The sequence below is a fragment of the Ixodes scapularis genome, unplaced genomic scaffold (genome assembly GCF_016920785.2).
Source record: "Ixodes scapularis isolate PalLabHiFi unplaced genomic scaffold, ASM1692078v2 PGA_scaffold8__174_contigs__length_109621045, whole genome shotgun sequence".
In the NCBI taxonomy this organism is placed as follows: Eukaryota; Metazoa; Arthropoda; class Arachnida; order Ixodida; family Ixodidae; genus Ixodes; species Ixodes scapularis.
The window spans coordinates 81,391,429-81,412,530 of record NW_024609883.1 but is presented as its reverse complement, the minus strand read 5'-3'; the positions used below and the strand labels follow the sequence as shown (position 1 = coordinate 81,412,530).

The following is a 21,102-nucleotide window of genomic DNA, read 5'->3' as shown; positions in this document are numbered from 1 at the left end:
CGGAGTGTCTCTGCGTCCAAACCGGTGGAGGAGCTTCCCTGTGTATGCGCTCCCTGTTCTAAGTCGGAAGAGCAGCGTCGCGTCGGACCGTTTTAACCCCTGGGTCAGGCAAGGTGGCCGCTTTGAGCTGCTCCAGGGGGAAATATCCGAGAAGAAAGCCTGGATGGCTTGCTGGTAGCGCTTGGGATTAGGAGGCGCCCTTAGTGTAGGAGAGAGGTCGTGGGCACGTAAGGCTATGCGGTCCACAATCTCGTTTCCGCGGAGGCCCACATGGGATGGGACCCACTGGAGCGAGATGGAGTGTCCATGTTCTTCAAGCTGGCGGACTACCCGTCTCACCTCGTTGGCAGTGGGGCATGGACCAGGTTTGCGTATGCGCTGAATTCCTCCACGTGAGTCCGTGAGGACAACGATTTGTTGTGGAGGCAGCGACTTCGTCGCAGTCAGGGCTTCTGCGATCGCCAGCAGCTCGGCGGTCGTGGACGGCACCATGTGAGTAGTGCGGGCGCTCCTGTCTTTTTGTAAGTCCGGGATGTGGTAGGCTGCCGTGCTGCTTTGCCGAGACCTGTCCACCGAACCGTCCGTGTATATGTGTAGATGCCGAGGGTACCTTGCTGCTAGCTGTTCTTGTGCAGCTGCTTTGAGAACCAGAGGAGGCGTGTTGGCCTTCTTGCGGACGCCGGGTAGGAGTTCGGCTAACTGCAGGCCTGCCTCCCAAGGGGGTGTCCTGCCGTGCGGGTTGATTATCTGGGGGGGTTCCCATCCAAGTGCGGCAAGGGTCTTGGTGGCGAGGCTGAGTTTGGATTGAGTTCGGGTCCTGAGCCTCTTGATCCGGGACTGGCCAGGATGAGTCTCCCCTAGACGAATGACTTGCAGCAAAAGGCGTTGGGAGGCTTGGAGGTGCAAAGGAAGCGACCGGGCCTCCTCATACACCCTCTCGTTTTTGGCGCTTCTGGGAACGCCTAGCGATGTTCGCAGGCCCGCACGGTGTAGCCGTTCGAGTTTGTCGGCCTGACTGGGGAGGAGGTCCATGTATGGTAAGCTATACATGAGTCGGCTCACCACCAAAGAAGAATGAAGGGTCAGCATGGATCGGGGAGAGTTGCCCCAGTTCTGCCCTCCGACCCGGCACACAGCGTTCCGGGAAGAGATGGTGGAAGCCGTGACGGCCTTTATCTGGTCGTGCCACTTGCAGCGGTTCTGAAGAGTAATGCCGAGGAAGCGGTGCTTTGATACAAGGCGCAGGGGCTGCGAGTCCAGTTGGAGCTTGACCTCCCGCAACCGGCGGTTCCTTCCTGGGAAGACCATGGCTGCTGCCTTGTGACCGGAAATTGAAAGACCTTGGTTCTCGAGGAAGGCCTGGATCTTGTTTATGGCGGATTGCATTATGGCTCTCAAGGTTGGGTGTCGGAAGCCAGAGACCCAGATGCATAAGTCTTCCGCGTACATAGAAATGCCAATCGGGATCCTTGAGTTGGGAAGAGCGGCTGGGAGGCCCGCAATGGCGATGTTAAAGAGTAGAGGCGACAGGACGCTGCCCTGGGGTAGACCGCGTTGCACCGGTCTTGACTGGCTGAGTGTGTTGCTCAGTTTGACTTGGATTGATCTGTCCGAAAGAAAACCCTCGAGGAAGCCCTGAACTCTTCCCGTGATACCCCAAGAGGTTAGTTGGGCCAGGACTGATGCCGGTTCCACATTGTCGAATGCAGCCTGAATATCGAAGAATGCCGCCACGGTAGACTTACGGCTAGCTGCTGTATGCTGCACTGCACTGACAATGTCCAGGATACTGTCTTGTGCGGAGAGACGGGACCTGAACCCAGTTATATTTGACGGGAGTAGGTTGTGTTCCTCCAGCCACCAGATCAAGCGGGCGTGTACCAGCCGCTCGAAGAGCTTGGCAACGCATGAGGTGAGGGACACCGGCCGGTAGGACGATAAGTCTCCTGCTGGTTTGCCACTCTTGAGTACAGGGACCACCCATGCCAGTCGCCAAACCGCTGGAGATTCTGATGAGGCCCAGATATCATTGAACGACGAAAGAAGTTCCTGTAAACGTGAATCTGGCAGGTTCTGTAACATTTGCGTCGTGACCCCGTCTGGTCCCGGTGCCCCTCGTCTCTTGGAGGCTCTCAGTGCGGATCGCAGTTCGGATTCCGTAAAAGGGGCATCCATGCAGAAAGGTGCTTTATCCGCGTGGCAGCGCGGCTTTGGCTGGGAAACGGCCGCGGCATATAGAGTAGCAAAGTCTTCGGCCAGGGCCGCTTGTAGCTTTCCCGTTCATAGGGCCAGAGAAGCGAATGGGAGGCTGTACATTCTTTTCCCGGACACACTGTCCATAAGCCTCCAGATACGCCGGGCTGGTGTGGTTGCATCCACCGAAGAGCAGATCAAATCCCACTGCCGCTTGAAGCATTTTTTGGCATAGCGTCGTAGGGCAGCGTCAATCCTGTTAAAGAGGGTCTTAAAGGTCACGCCACCCTTACGTTGCAGAAGTCTCTGGGCCCTCCGTCTTGCTGCACACAGGTTTAGAAGGGTCAGGTCGGGTGCAGGGAAGGATGTAGGTACGGATGCCTTGATTGTGGCTTCTTTCGCCGCGTCGCTGATGGCCTCCAGGAGGGGTCGTGTAGATCGCCCTAGGTTGTCTCGGAACCGGTCACCCAGTGAATAACGGAGATCTCGTGGACCCCAGGACGTTGTAGGCCTATGATGTCGATGAAGACTGGGAAGTGATCACTGCCCATGGTGTCGGCTGCAACCCGCCAAGACAATCTCCGGTCAATGGGCTGTGACGTCGATGGCACTGAAAGTGCAGGGTGGCCGGAAAAATGTCGGGGAGCCGTCGTTGGCCACAACAAGGTTGTGTTCTCCAAACTGTTCTGCCAGCATCCTGCCCCTTGCATCTTCTCTGGTGTCACCCCATAGAGCATGATGAGCGTTCCAGTCCCCACAGATCACAACCGGATCGGTGATCCTGGTGCGCAGGGAATCCACCAAGCCGGCGACCTCCACAGCGCCCCCTCCTGGGCGGACATAAATTGAGATAATAGTGAGGCGCCGCCCGGCGATCTCAGCACGCACCGCAACGAGGTCCCGGTTAACAGTGCAGAGGTCAGAGACATCCACGACATGGTGAGGGATAGCTTTTTGGATATAAATTGCAGCGCTGCCGTTTGGAAAGCTTGGTATGGACGGGTTTTTATAAGCAAAATACCCAGGGATGCTGCGATTTCCTGGGAGACCAGCTTCGCAAAGAGCTAAAATGGGTATCTTCCATTGTTGAAGGTAGAGGGACAACTCTGCCAGTCTGGTCAGCAGACCTGCACAGTTCCACTGTAGAGCCACAGGGGTCTGTCGTCACCCTCTAGCAGGGGACTGATGCACTGAGGGAGGCATCAGCGGGGCTAAGGGTACCGCTGTCAGTCGAGCTTCAGAGCAGCGCCCCTATGATGCCCTCGAGCGCTAGGACGGCTTCCAGGAACTTACGGAACGAGGATGTTGGCAGGATGTGGATTAGGTCACGCACGGCGCCAAAGATCATGGTTACAGTGGACTTGAAGGGATGCGGCGAGAAGGGGGCGGCGACTTCAGTGTGGCCTGAAGATGGCGGCACAGGTACGCCTTGTCGAGAAGCTCGGGTGTCGCGGCCTTTGGATGGTTTCGAGCTTTTGACAGTTTCTGCCCAGGCCTGTTTTACCGTGGTGCTGGAGGCTGAGAGGCTGGTGCCGGGAGTGGCATCGGTTTCTTGGCAGGTAGGGGATGATACCGCCGGTGCATGAGTGTCAGTCGGGGAAGGACGCGCGTCTTGGGGTACATTCTTGTCTGAGGGGGTGCTACCCTGCTCACTGCGTGAATTCTTTTCTGACTTGGCTGACGAGGAGTTACGGAGTGCTTCGCGAGCATCCCGGAACGTTGCGTTGTTTTCTGAGCGGTAACGCGAGATGGCGACCTCTCGACGTCGGGTTGGGCAGGACGAGGACGTGGCCTCATGGCTCTGACGACAGTTGATGCACTTTGGTTCGGGTGATTCGCACCCGCCGTCGTGTGAGGCGCCGCATCGTGCGCATGCTTGGGGACGATTGCAGACCGCGGATATATGGCCGTAACGGAGGCACCGCCGACACTGCAGGGCTTTTACCTTGAAAGGCAGGACCGGAGTTCGAACTAGTCCGTAAAGGAGGGAGTCGGGCCGCGTCTTCCCGAGGAAGACAATCTTCACGAGTTTAGACTTCTCCCCAAGTCGCCGCACGTCCCAGATCTTGACTGGAGCCCGTATCTGGTTCCGGATGTCAGCGTCAGAAAGGCCGAGTTCCACGTCCCTGATAAGCCCGATGCAGGTGTTCGGGGGACTGGGGAGGAATGCTCGGACAGGAGTGGTGCAGAGTACCTTGAGGTCCAGGAGTACTCCCTTGAGCTTGGGTGTCCGTGCTTCGACCGCGATTAAGTTCCTTGCCTTGTTGACGCGGACTTCTTTGACGGCACCTGGCGCAGCACATTCGACGTATTCTGTAAGCTTGGATGGACTGAGCGACGCAACCGAGTCGGAGTTGGTGGGGGCGAACAAGACGGTGAACCCCTCTTCAAGTAGCCTGTGGCTAGTAGTCCCGGACGTGCCCGAGCCGCCACTTTTCCGTCGGCGCTTTTTGCCTCGCGATTCCGTCCAGTCTTGGGACCCTTCAGAGTCGTCCATATCGGAGATGCCTTCCTTGAAGGTAGAGTCGTCCTCCGAAGATTCGGCTACCTCATGAGCTTGTCGGGGAGACGGACGAGTCCCCGACAGCACGTGCTCCGGCTCCAGGTGGTAGGTGGGCCTGTCAACTTGGGATGAACGTTGGCCAGCAGACATTCCGTCGTCGGCAAGGGGCTGAGGTTGGCTCTGCACGGGCCCCCCGCGGCGCTTGCTTGCGGTAGACCGGGCGATGTTCGGCGTCTCCCAGAAGGCCCCAGAAAAAAAAAGGCTGAAGTTCAACGCTCGTACCGGCGAGGTTTTCGGCGTTAGATGTGACAGCAGGAACAACACAGCGTGCTTCGAGACGACAGCGGACGCAGCTCAGCGGCAACCGTCCACTTCGGACGCCGAAGAAAGAATCAGAGCTGCTTCCACGCTTGTCTGTCGCTTATATGCCGCGGCGTCGGTGGGCGTTGCTCCGTATCTTCGACATCCGCAGCCCGTCAGCGGTCCTTGCGTGGTGACGTTGCAGCTGCGATGGTAGTGCAGTTGCAGACGACCGGCGATGTTAGCCTGAGGGTCAAAGCGGAGATGTTAAAATCGCCTCGTACACTCCGCTGGACTGCGCTGCTTTCACGCTTGTCTGTCGCTTATATGCCGCGGCGTCGGTGGGCGTTGCTCCGTATCTTCGACATCCGCAGCCCGTCAGCGGTCCTTGCGTGGTGACGTTGCAGCTGCGATGGTAGTGCAGTTGCAGACGACCGGCGATGTTAGCCTGAGGGTCAAAGCGGAGATGTTAAAATCGCCTCGTACACTCCGCTGGACTGCGCTGCTTTCACGCTTGTCTGTCGCTTATATGCCGCGGCGTCGGTGGGCGTTGCTCCGTATCCTCGACATCCGCAGCCCGTCAGCGGTCCTTGCGTGGTGACGTTGCAGCTGCGATGGTAGTGCAGTTGCAGACGACCGGCGATGTTAGCCTGAGGGTCAAAGCGAAGATGTTAAAATTGCCTCGTACACTCCGCTGGACTGCGTTCGGCTTCTACAATTTCGCGTGTTAATGTTGACTTGCATTTTTCAATTTTTACGCATCCATCCAACAGTGGGCTACAGCCGCACTGTTGCAGTTGTACCCCACTCCTGAGAACGAGATGGTGTTTTTCCCAATCATGCTCGGTAACGGTTGTTTCGCTGCTTTTGTCGTTTTGTTTGTTGTAATGTTTTGTGTCCCACGGTCCAGTGGTTATTTTCTTAAGCCTTCAGAATAGTATCGTATAGAGTTCAAAATCATTACTTTTGTTTATTTTTACTATTTTCGTTTTGGTCTACTGTGCTTTAGTCTTTCTAGTTTAACAATCTTCTTAGAGCGCCCCGGTTAGAAAAAAGACCTATTTCTTCTTTTTTCAACTCCAGACACTTCCTTCACCTTCTTCTTTAACGTTGTATATAAAACCGCCAGTTGTGAGTTAACGCCTGTCCTGTCCACTTCTTCGTCTGTCCTCGTCCTAGCGCTATTTGTAATTTAGTATGTATAACCAACTAGCCCGCCAAAATATTTTAATTCCGCAGCATGTTCTTAGCACCGGCGAATTCGTTTTTCGCAGCAAAACCAGGTAGGAATACTCTACATTGACCACCAGCACAAAGTGATGACGTCACGTACAGGCCTTGTATAAAACTTGGGGCCTTCAAGACCGGAAGCCCACAGCAACAGATGAAAGACGCGTCAATATCTCGTGTCCACGGGGACCGACGCTGTAAATGTTTAGGGGCACTGGAATATGCCGTCTTTGATCACGCCATCCGCCCGTTAGCGTGATTGTTACACCGCTGCTCGCGTGTGTAATAAATCATGTACTCCCTGAGACGAGACGGAAGTGCGAGAAAATCACTGCAGACACCGTGCTTCTTTGTTTGTTGGTCGCCGGCATACGAGTGAAAACTTTTGGAAGATATGGTATTTTTTGAACACACCAAACCTATTTCTTTAGGATAGCAATATGTGATGGAAAATATTGTGTTCCATCTCTGCCTCATAAATGTTTTGGTAGATATCTTGCACCGATAACTCCGGTGCACTGGCACTAATGGCCAATTCGTCTGGGCTCGCATCGCACCGGTGCAGTGCGGTTCGTGGTACAGAGAAGGCTAGAGGGGAGCTTCCTCTTTTCCCCACCAGCCTTCCGTATACTAAAGTGGAAAGAGTTTACTGCACTGGACGAGTGTGGTGTGCCCCAGACGAATGGGCCATAAGAAATGGAGGTCATTTCCTAGACGAGTGCACCGGCGTTACTTGTCGATACACCAAATAAAAATGTATAGGGCAGGCGAAGAGACGCTATTTCAAATCGCATGTTTTGAAATTTTTAAGATCATTTTACATGTGCATTTAATGTATACTTGTTTCCACTTGTAATTTGTAAGACGCGCCTAAATTCAAGATATTGAATATATGAGACCGAACAGCAATGTTCAATAACGTAAAAACTTTTTCTTTTTTTTTGAAAAACGAGAGCTTCGGCTCTCAAATGGGATGCGAAGCAAATATTGCCGTCCCCATGTGATTATTATCATTAGGACAAATCGCAGACCACCCAGACTATTTCCATGGTACAAAAGTGACCTACGCGGTTGTTACAATAACTTACGCCGAGTTTTACGTCTCCGTTATTACTTTAAAGGTGTTTCAAATAACGTAGCTGGCACTTGTTTTGTCAATGTGTTTGTTTGTTGTTTTGTTGTTGTTTTTTTTGTTTTTTTTTTTTGTAGAGAAAATGATTAGATTTGTGCGCCACCTCTCGGACGTTGCGCCAACCTTCTTTCGCAGCCACTGGACCTTCGAGATTTTTGGCGTGAAGAGTTCTGCGCGCCAAAAATCTCGGAAGCCGTGCGTATCCTGAAACATGGCGACCCGTGTTTGAGGATACGGACAGAGCGCTACTATGGGAGCGTGATGCCATACTGCTGCTGTGTCTCGTAGTGTGATCAACTCAGAAATAAGAAACCTACCGAAGTAAGTATACAGCTTGCGTTGTTCTTTTACTTTCAATCTGATGTTTTACAGGGAAGCTTGAAATAATCATAGCGTTTTGCTAAATCTATTTGAGTAGAGAATCGGCACAGCCAGCTTCGCCTGCTTTTACCGCGGGCTCTGTCAAATTTTTTAAATATATGTAAAATTCTCTAAACACATTACTGTATTAATGACTGGTTAAGACTGCTTCACACATTTGTGTCGGTTCCGTCCACAGCAAGTAAAACAACTACCACTATAAGACACCGGGGCAACTGTCGATTCTTTCGCGAGGTTACTTCTTGCATTGCTTGTCACGTTGTTGCGGGAAACAGTTTCCCCAATGATCAGATTGTTGGTGTCGTCTCAGTAATTTTCAACGAAACCAAGACACCTGTCAGGTCCAGGCCACCAGGCTCGCTAATATAATGCATTCTGGAACCACCGCCAAATAAAAATGTAAAAACAATTTAAAAAAAAAAAACTTTCAGCCTTTCCACTTTGGTGAAGAAGGAAGAGCAGCGGACCTGAAGCTTCTGTTCTCGGCGGTGGCTTTCCAGGCGAGCGATCTGCTCTTCTTTTGCAAGGGAGTCTGAAGCACTCGACGCAGTGGAACTTTAAGCGCTAGCGGCCTCGCGGCGGTTGCGGAACCATTCGCGCTGCTGCTGTGCACATCGCCGCTCGTTCCGTTCCCGCTCTTCCACCGGAAACATTTTGCAACCATCTATGAGTGACAGCAGCAACCAGCTGTCTGGTTTCTGGGGCTGGAAAGGTTGCCGCGATCTATGAATGACGGCGGTAGGCAGACAACCGGCAAACACAATACTCTGGACAGCTTCCATCATCTATGGGCGACGGCGGCAACCAGAGTGTTTTGCCGACCACTGGTGTTGACATTGTTTGGTACCGGACACGATACTGGGGAAACTAGTCCTTAACTCTGCTGTAAAAAAAAACACATCATAATAAGAACTAATTCTGAGAACGCTATGCAGGCAAAGCGGGGAAGGTGGAAGAAAGGAAGGAATTGGCGTGTATTAAAAATTGAGAGCCCTACACGAGTCCACATCCCAACATTCAGGCTCTCGTCTCGTGCGCCGCCGGTAGCTGGGAGCCTGGGCGATATGCAAAACACTTTCGCCAATTAGGATGGTTCTGACGGTATAATTGTGAGGTCAATAAAGAAATTTGGAGCGCGGCAGGTCCGGGGTGCCGGAGGGGAGTGGTAGCCAAGTTTCTGAGCTCCCCCTCGGACACGTAGTCCAAGAAAGTTATCAGGATGCTGACCCTCTTCTACCGCCTCCCCGGTCCGCGTTTCTGCCATAGACCTTGGTCTCTCCGTTACTGGCAGACGCTCGATGACGGCCCGTCGAAGTGCTGCTAGGGCTTCGCGTTCCTTTTAGGCGAAGCCACAAAGATGGAGCGGAGGCTCGGTAGTTCGTGCGACCGCCGAGAGATGGAGGTGCTTATAATGAATAAGTCTTATTTGCAATAGATTCAGCTGTTGTAAGTGATGTTCCAGTATTTCCAGGTCAATAACGGTCGTGCGGCTGAACACGACACGTTCACACGCAGAGATCTAAAACAAAAGTGGGTTATGTGTTTATACAGCTTAGAACTTGGTCTGCCTCAACGGGCGACGAGTCTCCCAGCTGTAGATGAGCAATTTAGCCAGTATAGTACAACCGCTAGCCTGGGGTCTTTAACGTGCATCACAAAGTAGTGATACACGACACGCCGGTACGATGCTCATCCAGATCGAAACGGGCAAAGGTTGAGATTGAGCCCAGGATCGTGCAGCTCGAGCTTTCACTCCACGTGCTCCGAGCTGGTGTGCGCTAGCCCACTAGGCCACCGATCCCCCTCAGAGATGTAAATATTTCATTCGTTCTGCGTATTGTTTTCTTTTCAGTAGCAGTTTATTGTTTCATCGGCCTAACGCAATTACAATCATATTTTATTAATACTCCTGTTCTTGCTGGGTTTTTCTTGTTTAGTTACTTCTCTGATTTCTATAGAAAAGCCTTTAAAGTCAGCGCTGCAACAACCCTTTCTAGTAGTTTGCTCAAAACCCGCGAGATGGCAGACGTACCTTGCTGAAAATAAAACCGGTGAGTGCGAACGTGCCATTGATATAACGAACTCTCTTCGGGTAAACGCTAACCGTTGCTTTGTTCAGCCTGAATTCTCACATTAGCGAATGAGTGTAATCGAGTGCGTCTCAACCGCCGGGGACCGCTTACGACGAGAGAGCTCCCCGGCACACTGGCACCATCTATCGGCTAGCGCTGGAACACTCCCATTGCGTGCATAATATGGCTGGTGGTCTTGCAGTTCTTTCGAGCTCGGAATCTACCCACTATCTAAACTACATGGATGCTTAGCATAGTGTCGGGAATATTTCAAGCCCACGACAGAGTAGTCCACGTGCGAACAATAGGCCTACCCCGTGCATGCGTTCCGCACTTGCGGAAGTGGTCAGCTTGCGACGCTGAACTGCATGCTTTCGCCGCACACCGTCTTAGTGCGTTTTCGCAAGCCGTAACTTGCCCCCGTAGCAGTACGAGTTCGCGACACTGCATCTCTCACTCTTAAAAATAAGCTCCGGGGAAACATTTTTCATGGTCACTGATCTGGAGAAAAGTACTTCAGTTAACCCTAGTATCTATGTTAGCCAGCTTTCAACAAGATGAACCAGACATACTGACTATTACTACTTAATTCTCCTCTATTTAGCGCGTACCAGTATATTTAAATTTTCATGTTTTCCACGATTAATAAGCGAGTGAATTTTTTTACCCCAGGAATTGTTTTCTTAGCCTAATTTGTCATCATCATTACAACGCTTCATATATTTATTTATTTTTTCACTACGAGCATCTTTTATGTTTTGTAGTATGCATGTATGTGTTAGCGCCAATATATTTCGGTAGTACTAGGATGAATTTTTATCAGTGTTAATGCTACAAGCTTTAAATACTTGTAAGATATTAAAAATTTTACATTATCAATGTCACGTGTCTGTGCTTAAGCGTAACATTATATATTTAGTGGCATTTGTATGTAGCGAATGTTCATGTAGCGTTGACTTGTGTTTTCGTACGACGCGATAATTTGTGTTTTGTGACCTGCCTTGGTGTTGCGGTATGTTTAGACTGCTTATGTAGCGTTATTTGTTTGCTTCTTTTCCGCCATCCGCTTGGACCTGTAAAGGTCTGCAGTATGAAATAAATAAATAAATTTATACAAATTAACATACAGATTGGAACTTGTAACATAAATTGCAAGTGACAATAATTTTATTTCGCGAAGTTTTTTAATTTAAGAGATGCTGAGAGGCAAAACTTAAACTGCGACGTCAAATAGGGAAGTACGGCTCGTTGCCGACGGGTTAGATAGAGTTTGACAGCGTGAAATGAATGCTGGAGATGCTCACGCCAGCGAACCAAAGAAAAACAAAAACAACAAATGTGCAAATACCTTGTTTTTAGCGTGTCTGCTCGATTTGCAAGGTTGCAACACGTGACGTGCCCCCGCTGGAAAGCGCGGGAAAGTTTGAATGTTGCTCTTGGCAGAACATCCCTTAGCGAAAACTAATACGTTTGAAATATACCACATTCTAATTTGAGTGTATTTGAAGTACAGTTCATAATTGTAAGTACACGAAAAATAGACCGAAAATATAAACTTCTTTTTTTTTTACTTAGTACTAAAATATACTTCTAAAAATAATTTTAAAATACCTTTACTTAAACTACATTTGAAGTTCCCTTCATGCGTTTTGAAATATGTAAATACTAAATTAATAGGCACAAAATACCTTTCACATATATTTCTTGAAATATTTATTTAATTCATGCAAAATATACTCCAACCCTAAAAAAAATGGAGCAATCAAAAATACGTGCAGAATACTCTTAAAATACCTGAAAATCGTAAATACTGTTTTGTTATGCTCTAAGTACCTTTTGACTGCAATACTTTGGTAGCTTGTCTTAAACTACCAATATATTGAAAAGCTCCCCTTCTAGAAGTTCACTTCAAGCAGATATCAAGTACACTGAAGCGCCTGAAGTACACTGAAGCGCCTGAAGTACACTGAAGCTGAATTGCGCAGCATCGCACTGATAAATCAGCCCAGTTTATGTTATTGTTTCCTTTTTTCTATCAAGAACACACCTGATCAGTTCCTTGCACACCAATCACAAACGGGGTTCGGGAACTACAACCACAACATTTGCTGATGCTGGAAAGCTTCAGCAGGTGCTGTGAACAGATACGTTGGGCATGATTTTGTTAGCACAATGTTAGTTCACTGAACGTGTATTCTCACCATTGTACGTGATGTGAATAGTGACTTTAAAATAGTGACATTAACTACCATATTAAATAGTCAACTACTAAAAAGGAAAGGCAAAACAACTACTGTAAAATATTTATTTTTCGCGGGCTCAATATTTCGCGATTTAGGTCAAAGTTGGAGTTTTGGAATACTTCGCAAATTCTAATTTTCGCGACGCGCTGGGATCGCAATATAGATTTTAATGTTTTTACATTTTGCCGGAATTGTTCACGGGACCTATTTTTCGGAATTGTAGGCGATTCGCGAACTTTGCGAGAATTAGGTCCTCACGAAAATAAAGTCGTTTACAGTATTTTAAAGTGAAGAAACTGCCTTGATTCGCTTCGTCCTGAGTGGTGCTACGCAGAGAAGCAATAACATGTATTTTATGAGCCGTTTGTGTGGATATTGTTTTAGGGACTGCGCCGAATTGTTATTAGTTGTACCAATGCCTTTTAGTAAGAGATATCGTCCACGAACTTCAAAACACTGTTTACCCTTTGACAGACTCCCGAGGAGAAGATCGAATACTTGGAACCTTAATAAGCGCAGAGGTGGTCACCGAAAAAATTATTACCCTCAATATGTAGGCTATATAAGGCTCTGGAGCAGTCAACGGGACTGTGAATGAGCTGTTCAGTGATTCGTGTTTCGGCTGCCGAGCAGTGCGGACGCACGGATGGCGAGCTCCGATCGAGCGACGATAACGGTCGTTGCCGGCCGTGGTGACAGGGCGTTTTGTATCCCCGCTGATTACCGGATTCTGTTGCCGACGTTGCCGGCGGGCGATAAAACGAAGAACCAAGTTTATCTTCACTGCGACGTAAATGCCAGGCCGCTTCGAATTGGAGACTTCAAGGAACCGTTGAAAAAGGTCGACATGCTCAAAGAAGTTGCAGGTCTCGGCGTATGCCAGATGGGACACGTGTGGCTGTGCAGCCTGAAGAGTGCGGCGGCGAAAGAGCGGCTTCTCAAGCTGGGCTGGCTTACCGTCAAGGGTAAACTGTGCGTTCCCGTGGACCCCAACAGGCAGGAAGTGCGGGTCAAGCTGCATTGGGTACCTTTCGACGTCCCCAACGACGTTCTCCGAAGAGCCTTGGAAGAGTACGGGACTGTCAACGAGGTGAGCAAGGAAAACTGGCGTGTGGATGGCTTCGAGGATATCGAGTCCACCACAAGGATTGCCAAAGTCACGCTAAAGGAGGGAATGACGCCGGACAAGTTGCCTCACCAGCTGAAGCTTAACGGGGGCACGATCCTTGTGGTCGTCCCTGGACGAGCGCCGATTTGTCTGCGGTGCAGCAGGGCAGGACACATACGACGTGACTGCCGTGTGCCCCGGTGCGGCCAGTGCCGAGGCTTCGGCCACGTGTCCCAGGAGTGCGTGCGCTCGTATGCTAGCGCAGTAGTTAATCGAGCCACCAATGAAGATGACGAAATCATCATGGACGAAACAGAAACGGAGGAGGCGGCGACGCTGCCTTCGAGCCTACCGGAGACAACGGAGCAAGCTACGACAGGTGATACAACTAACGGTACCAACGCAGCAGAGGTGACGGCCAAGGCCTCGACGCCCGACGCTGAGGAACCTGGAAAGGAGACGCAGGCGACGACGGCGGGAGGCACAGACGCCGTGGACAAGGGTGACGTGAACGAGCCACTAATGGAACTGGACCTTGCGAATGTGAAGCGGCGACTGGATGATGAGACCAAGGACAACGAGGCACAGGAGCTACATCGCCCACAAGGCCAGTGGAAACAAATCGGAAAGAAAGGTCGTTACGCCACCAAGCTGCGGTCCTCGTCGCTGACCCGCGATGGGGAACTGTCACAGAGACCCTCTGCGCCATGAGCCGAGCTCTGCAGGAGCCAAGCGACAGGTAAGCACCAGGAGGTTGGTCTGTCGACACTAAAAACAAAAACAAAAACAAAACAAAAAATGGTAGGGCTCACGTCCGGGCTCCGTATTGGAACTCTGAACGTTAGGGGCTTAGCGGCACGTTGCCGCCAGTGTCAACTTAGTCGCCTACTCACGGAGAACGACCTGGACGTACTTGCTGTCCAAGAAACAAAAGTTGGGTGTACGAGTCAGACTGACCTCATGGTGCGACCGTTTATGTCGAGGTACAATGTATGTGTGAGCCACTCTGTCGGTAGGTCAGGCGGCTGTTGCCTGTTTTTGAAGAAAGCATCAGGAATCATGGAGGAAAATGTTATTGCATGCGCGTCGGGTCGTTCTGTTATTTGTGACTTTTCTTTCTGCAATTTAAAGTGGAGGGTTATATGCATTTACGCCCCCAATGTGGAAAGCGAGCGATGCACTGTCTTTGAAAATATTTCCATTTACCTCCAGAGTGATAGAATCATGGTATTATTAGGAGATTTTAATTGCATCTGTTCACCTGAAGACCGATCAAACCGACCACACAACAGAGATAAATCCGGGGAGCAGCTAAATAATTTGGTTAAAGATTTCGAACTTGAAGACGTAGCGCAATGTACGTCAACCGGTAATCGTGTGATCTACACGCACCACCAAGGTAGCAGTCATGCGAGGCTGGACAGAGCGTATGTTTCGGTCGACATTGTGCCCGAATGTGGTAGTTATGCAGTCAGTTACGTGTCTTTCAGTGACCACAGCCTAGTGACTTTCACAGTGGGTCATTGCAAGAACCGCTCTAGCTTCTCCTGGGAGTTATGGAAGCTAAACGCTAAGCTCTTGGACGATAAGCAATTTACTGAAAAGGTTCAAAGTAGGCTGGAGCAAACAAGCAGTGTAACTGATAATGAAGTCTGCAGGGAGTGGGAATTATTTAAACAACAAGTGAAGCTTGATGCAATAGAGAGGGCATGTCAAATTAAGCGTGAAGAGCGAAAAGTAGAAAACAGTCTTCGCGCGGATTTACAGAGGCTGCACGTGGAGGAAGGAAGGACACCCGGAATCTTCAAAGATGATATGAGCATCATAAAAGCGCAACTTGAACAAATTGACGAAGAGCGATATAAGGGGGCGATTGTTCGTGCCCGAGCAGAGAGGTTGCTTTTGGGGGAAGCGCCCACCAAACGGGCACTTGTCCTTGAAAAGAAGTATGCTAGCGGAAACCAGATAGCGGAAATAGAGTACGAAGGCACAATGACTAGCGATCCGGCCCTTATCCACCGTGCATTCGTTGAATACTACGAAACATTGTTCGACAAAAAAATACCAAAAAAGACGGGTCTTGATGCAGAATTCCTGCCAAGTCTTCCACGGTTAGACCATGATGACGAGCAAGTTTTGGAAGAACCAGTCAGCGTAACAGAGATCGAGAAAGCGATAGATGAACTAAGCGCAGGCAAATCGCCGGGCCCGGACGGATTGAGCGCTGCATTTTACAAGAAATTCAAACAAGAAATAGCGCCGTTGTTGCATCGGGTTTTTAATGAGTCTTATCGGAATCATAGGTTACCGGGCTCCTTTTTGTGTACGCATACAGTCTTGATACCGAAAGGTAACGACGCCTCTAAGCTACGCTTCCCTAGCTACTATAGACCGGTCACCCTTGCTAATGTTGATTATAAAGTTCTCATGAAGGTGTTAGCGAGGAGGTTGCAGAGTGTAATTTGGAAAATTGTAGGACCTCATCAAACCTGCGGAATTAAAGGCCGGAGTATTTGTACGAATATACACACAGCTAGGAGTGTGCTGGAGTGTTGTGATGCTGAGTATCGGACAATCGCACTGCTCCAAATCGATTTGGGAAAAGCCTTTGATCGTGTATGTCATGACGTACTTTTTCAAATTTTAGAGCACGTAGGAATCGGGTCTCTCATTCTCGAAGGAGTAAAAATGGCTTATTTAAACTGTTCAACAAAATTAATAATTAACAGAGAAGTCACTAAGCGGATAAACGTTCTTTCTTCAGTACGGCAGGGGTGTCCTTTATCCCCGTTACTTTTCGCGATTTTTTTGGAACCTTTCTGCCGCTACATCATTCAATGTAAGGACATTAGGGGTTTCACTTTGCACAAGTGCGAAGTAAAAATTTTAGCATATGCAGACGATATAGCTGTTTTTTGTTCAGACTCTAGAAGCGTCACAAGGGCTGTGGAAGCGACTAAGCGGTTTTGTGACGTCACAGCATGTGCGGTCAACTGGTCGAAGTGTTACGGGCTATGGCAAGTTTGGCGCTTCTGCGCCAAACTTTTCTAAAAATATCCAATGGGCTCGGGAACCCCAAAAGTATCTAGGTGTCCCGTTAAAACATTATCGCGAAAATAACGACTACTGGCGGGAGGAAACTAATAAACTGAAGGCAACCGCGGAAAAGTGGGTAACGAAAGAATTGTCGATCTTCGCACGTGCGACAGTTTGTAACTTGTTCTTTATGTCGAAACCATGGTACGTTCTTCAAGTATTACATTGTTCTAGAGTCAATATTCAGCGAATTAACCGGGTGTTTGCAGTATTCATTTGGGCGTCTCAATGGGAACGGACTAGTAGAACCAATCTTTTCCTTCGACCCCGAGATGGTGGTGTTGGTCTGTGTCACTTCTTCATCCGTCAACTCGTTACACGATTTATGTTTGTGCGCGATCAATCGGACCCATTTCTGCGCACGGTAATACAAACAAAGCTCTTTGATGTGTTGCCCAGTTATGTGGTTTCGTCATGCCGTGTTCGTTACGGAACATTATCGCGTTTTTTGAGAGAAGTTGTATCATCGTGTCGTTTCCTTTTTGTACGGTTTTCTCGGGATTATTTGTCTGTTGTATCGCGCAAAAGGTTGACGCGAGATTTGGTGGATGTGTTAATGCCCTTGCCACGGTATAGGTCCATATACGCTGGTGCCCCCGGACAGGACGTGCTAAAACGTGTTAAAAAAGCGTTGGTTCCCCCTGGGGTTAAAACGTTTTTTAAATTACACAGTGAAACACTACCCGTAAAAACTTTTTTAGAAGCTAAAGGAATAAATTTGTACTGGACAGTAAACTGCCAATTATGCAAGCAGCCAGAAAGTATCGAGCATGTCTTTTTAGATTGTTGGGATGCTTTGCTATACTGGGACGTGCTCCAGCGCACAATCAAAAAAGAACTACCGTTAACACCGAATGGGATTCGTTTTCTAACGGCAGACAGTGAACCGGTACCATTTGACACAATCCTGTTCCTGGGGCTCCACAGTATATGGAAAAGTCGAATGGCGGTACGTCATGCAGACGTAAACGCCCGTACTGTCCGCGAGTATTTCCTCCGGGAACGCTACAAAAAGATCAACAGTGACCTTGAGTGGCTGCCTGTTCTGGATGAGCTGGCAACTTTAAAACCCTTTTAACTTCACTTACTCTAGCAAGACAGGCTAGATTTCACTCAACTTTTTATATGTGTGTTGTGTAACGCGTGTCTATTACCGTCCCCAACATACAGTTCTTCGCATTTATTCTGTATTGTTTTATGCAAACCTAATAAAAAAAATGAGCTGTTCAGTGCGTCATGGTGTTTGTGTTTGTGCTCGTTTCTAATGTAGCTTTGTGAGATGTATTTAGTAGTGCCTTCAAATACCACAGGGACACCATTTGCTGACAAAATCGAAAATAAAAAAAAAAATTGTGTAACCGGTTTTTAATGCACAAATGGCATCTTGAGTGAGAAGGGATTATATTTTTGGTATATATAAAATATTTTTTGATTCATATTTATAATGTATTTTGAATACTTTACGCGCGTATTTCGAATGCGGCCAAAATAATACAGAATAAATACAAAATGAATATTCGTATTAAATATATTTCAACTTCGTTTGAAGTACGGCCTCTTTATGCTAAGGAATTCATTTGCCGTTTCATAAATATCTATTTTTAATTTAGAGATAATAAATAGCATGCCGAAAAGAGTAAAGGCCGGTTCTCACATGCAGCGAAGCGCTGATGTAGCGCTCCTCACGTGTCGTCAGCTAATTATCGTCTGCCATGAGCAACAGTTTTGACGGTGCGATACAAAGCTGGTGAACGCTGCCGTCAGCACGCGCTTAGCGCGAGGTTAGCGCTACGCTTGTAGCGCTCCGCTGCATGTGTGAACAGGCCTTAAAGCCTTGATTTTCTGAAGGCGTGTTTATTTTGAGTTGCCAACAAAACAAAACAACAAAAAAAAAAAGAACAAAAGAACCGTTGGCCATAACCGAAATTCAAAGCGATCGCACCCGAACCGAAACGCAGCGACGCGATATAGAGGCTTCAGTTCATGAACTTGCCCGACGCAGTTGCCGCCAGTACAAAGCGAGTTCCCAAAATCACCCCAGAAAGAGTTCCTCAGACACGGATCATCCGGCGAACCCAGTTTTGAAGCCACGGGACGAATCGGGCGAGGGGCATCAACGGGTGCAGTATACATAATGAGTGCAGCCTGCTTTCCACTTCCCCTATTTCGCCCTCGGCCTCACTCCCCCACGATCCCCAATGCGAGCTGATTGCGAGCTCCTCGATCATTAGGCCTATGGGTTTCCATTGCCCGCAGGATCCTCCGGGCCCCTTAAGTATTGTTCGGCCTTCCACGCCGCGCGCGAGCCGGGACTCGTCATCATGACTAAGCTATTTTTCCTGGGTAATTAGAGCGAGCCCGCCTGCTTCTCGGCGCTGCCGCGCTTTAATTTGTATTTCGATTGCGCGGACGGTATACAAGACCTAATTGATTCGGGCTGCGCATCGGGCTGTACGCCTCTCTCCCTTTTTTTGTTTCTTCTTCTTTCTCTGCGTGCGTCTTTTTGTCTAAACAAGCTAAAGAGAATGCGTGCCTTTAAAAAGCGAACTCATCAACGCTTAAAACAACACCTCGCCAACTGGAAAATGCGATTTTTTCTTTGTTTTTGTTTTAGTTTTAGGAGAATGGGGGTGGCCTTTGCAATCAGATATCTGAAAATAAGTATGGCACCTCAGTTCGTGCGCCGATTTGCCTGACTGCAGTGAAAGCGCGTAGTACTTGATCATTGCGAACAGCAGGCACACTATATATATCTATGTAAAGTTTTCCTGCTGTCGAAGTGTCCATGAAGAATTGCGGTTCGAGCTCACTATCTTCACTCCAGTGTTTGGAGGACGATGAATATAATGTACGTGTATGTTGCCAAAAGCAGCCGAATATCCGGTACGTCACATGAATGCCTTCATGGGTACGTCATTACATTGCATATTTGATGTCGCACCTGTAGGAAGACATCGCAAGTCACTAACAATAAGATATTTGAGCGCCGTCACCCAATACTTGCTGGAACATACAAAACACGTTACGTATTTCCGCCTAAAAAATAACGTTACTTTATTCTCTACTTCTCAAAGAAAAGTAACTGGAAGCCGACATGGTGCTGAAAGATTCAGGTGAGCTACAAAAAGCAACAAAAACAAACTGCCAAAAGATTCAGATAACACAGCGCATCGAGTGAGCTCGTTGTCAAGCATTCGAAGGGCAGTCATCAGGAATATTCGAATATGGAGGTGGCATGCATTTTGCAAAATCAGTGTGGTCATATTGTCGAGCTTTGAGGATGTCTTTCTTTTTTTTTCCTTGTCTTTCCGGCAGTTTTTGTTTATGACACTAACACGACATTGTAAGTGGTGAGCACAATTATCGGGACAGTACACTCCTCACAAAACTTGAGTAAATGCTAATACCTGCTCCTGTTCCCCTAAAGAAGCAAAGTCCCTACTTGGTCCCTCTACAGGGTGTCACAAAAGAACATTTACACGGTCTTTTTTACCGCAAAAATAAACTAGGCATCGCGGAACGCTCATTCTCCGCCCAAAGGTAGCGCTAGAGGTCACAACCAGATGGCAAAGTTTCAGCCCGATCCGATAACTTAATCAAAAGTTATAAGTGATTTTCTGAAAATTTCAATGGGAAAATGGCGGCCGACGGAGTTTTCAAACACATGGGGCTCTATGGCACAAGAAACCGAAAACGGGCAGAAATGGGCCCCATTTTCCCATTGAAATTTTCAGAAAATCACTTATAACTTTTGAATAAGGTATCGGATCGGGCTGAAACTTTGGCATCTGGTTGTGACCTCTAGCTCTAGCTTTGGGTGGAGGATGAGCGTTCGGCGATGCCTAGTTTATTTTTGCGGTAAGAAAGACAGTGTAAATTTTCTTTTGTGACACCGTGTATAAAGTAAGAAGCCACACCAAGCACGTCATATTTAGGGTACATTGCGAGTAGATTTGCACTGACACTTTGGCGCCCGATATTTTTATTAGCATTATTAGCATTAGAACACACTTATTCATTAATTTTTTTTTATTTTTTATATTTTTATATTATTAAGGCGACAGCCTTGCTTGTGCCTTTAAGCGAAAAAGCGTCGAAAAAGCCTATAAAACGCGATTGCGCGGCACGCACCGCTTCATGGGCGGCCCTACTTGTCCTATTACCTTGGCGTCGTCCTTGCGGTCGCCCTAGAAGTCTCCGTAGACCACTAGGACGAGCTTACTTGTCACATTACGTGAAAAACAAGCGGCGCCGGCGTTGTTGTTCCCGAAATATGGCCACAATATACGTCATCAGACGTCATCAGCGTGATGTCATAAAGCGTCATCATACGTCATCAGCGTGATATCACCGCCGAAGCGCCGTGTGCAAAAGGTGCGCTTCGCACTTCGTTTACGCTCGTTGCGTGCTTCGTACGATGGACTCTGAGGCGACCGCGTCTACATTTACGGCCTCGACATCGGCAGCAGCGTCTACATCTACAACCTCGACATCAGCAGTGGCGTCTACATCTACAGCGGCTTCTGCAGGCAAACTTGGCCACCCACGCAAATGCGCCTCCCCTACGCATCGTTTTTGACGTCATCCTTGACGTCGTCCTAGAGAGGTCGTCCTGAAATTCGTCCTAGACGGCGTTCTTGACGCAGTTGCCAGAGGTCGTCCTAGACGTTCTTGACGGCGCCCTAGAGGTCGTCGTCCTCTAGGCGTCGTACTCGACGTCGTCCTAGATGTCGCCCTCTGGGTGCCGTTTTCGACGTCGTCCTTAAGGTTGTCCTAGAGGTCGTCCTAGACGTCTTCCTTGACGTCGTCCTTGACTGGCTTTCACCTTCCTACACGTAACCAGC

At 48.7% G+C, this 21,102-nt stretch overlaps 1 protein-coding gene across 1 annotated transcript; it reads right to left on the bottom strand.

The window, feature by feature from the left end:
- Positions 1 to 3,373: 3,373 nt before the first annotated feature.
- LOC120848681 lies at positions 3,374 to 4,846 on the bottom strand. The gene has a single exon (XM_040220695.1). The coding sequence runs from the start codon at positions 4,844 to 4,846 to the stop codon at positions 3,431 to 3,433; it is 1,416 nt and encodes a 471-aa protein (XP_040076629.1). The 3' UTR covers positions 3,374 to 3,430.
- Between the last annotated feature and the right edge of the window lie 16,256 nt (positions 4,847 to 21,102).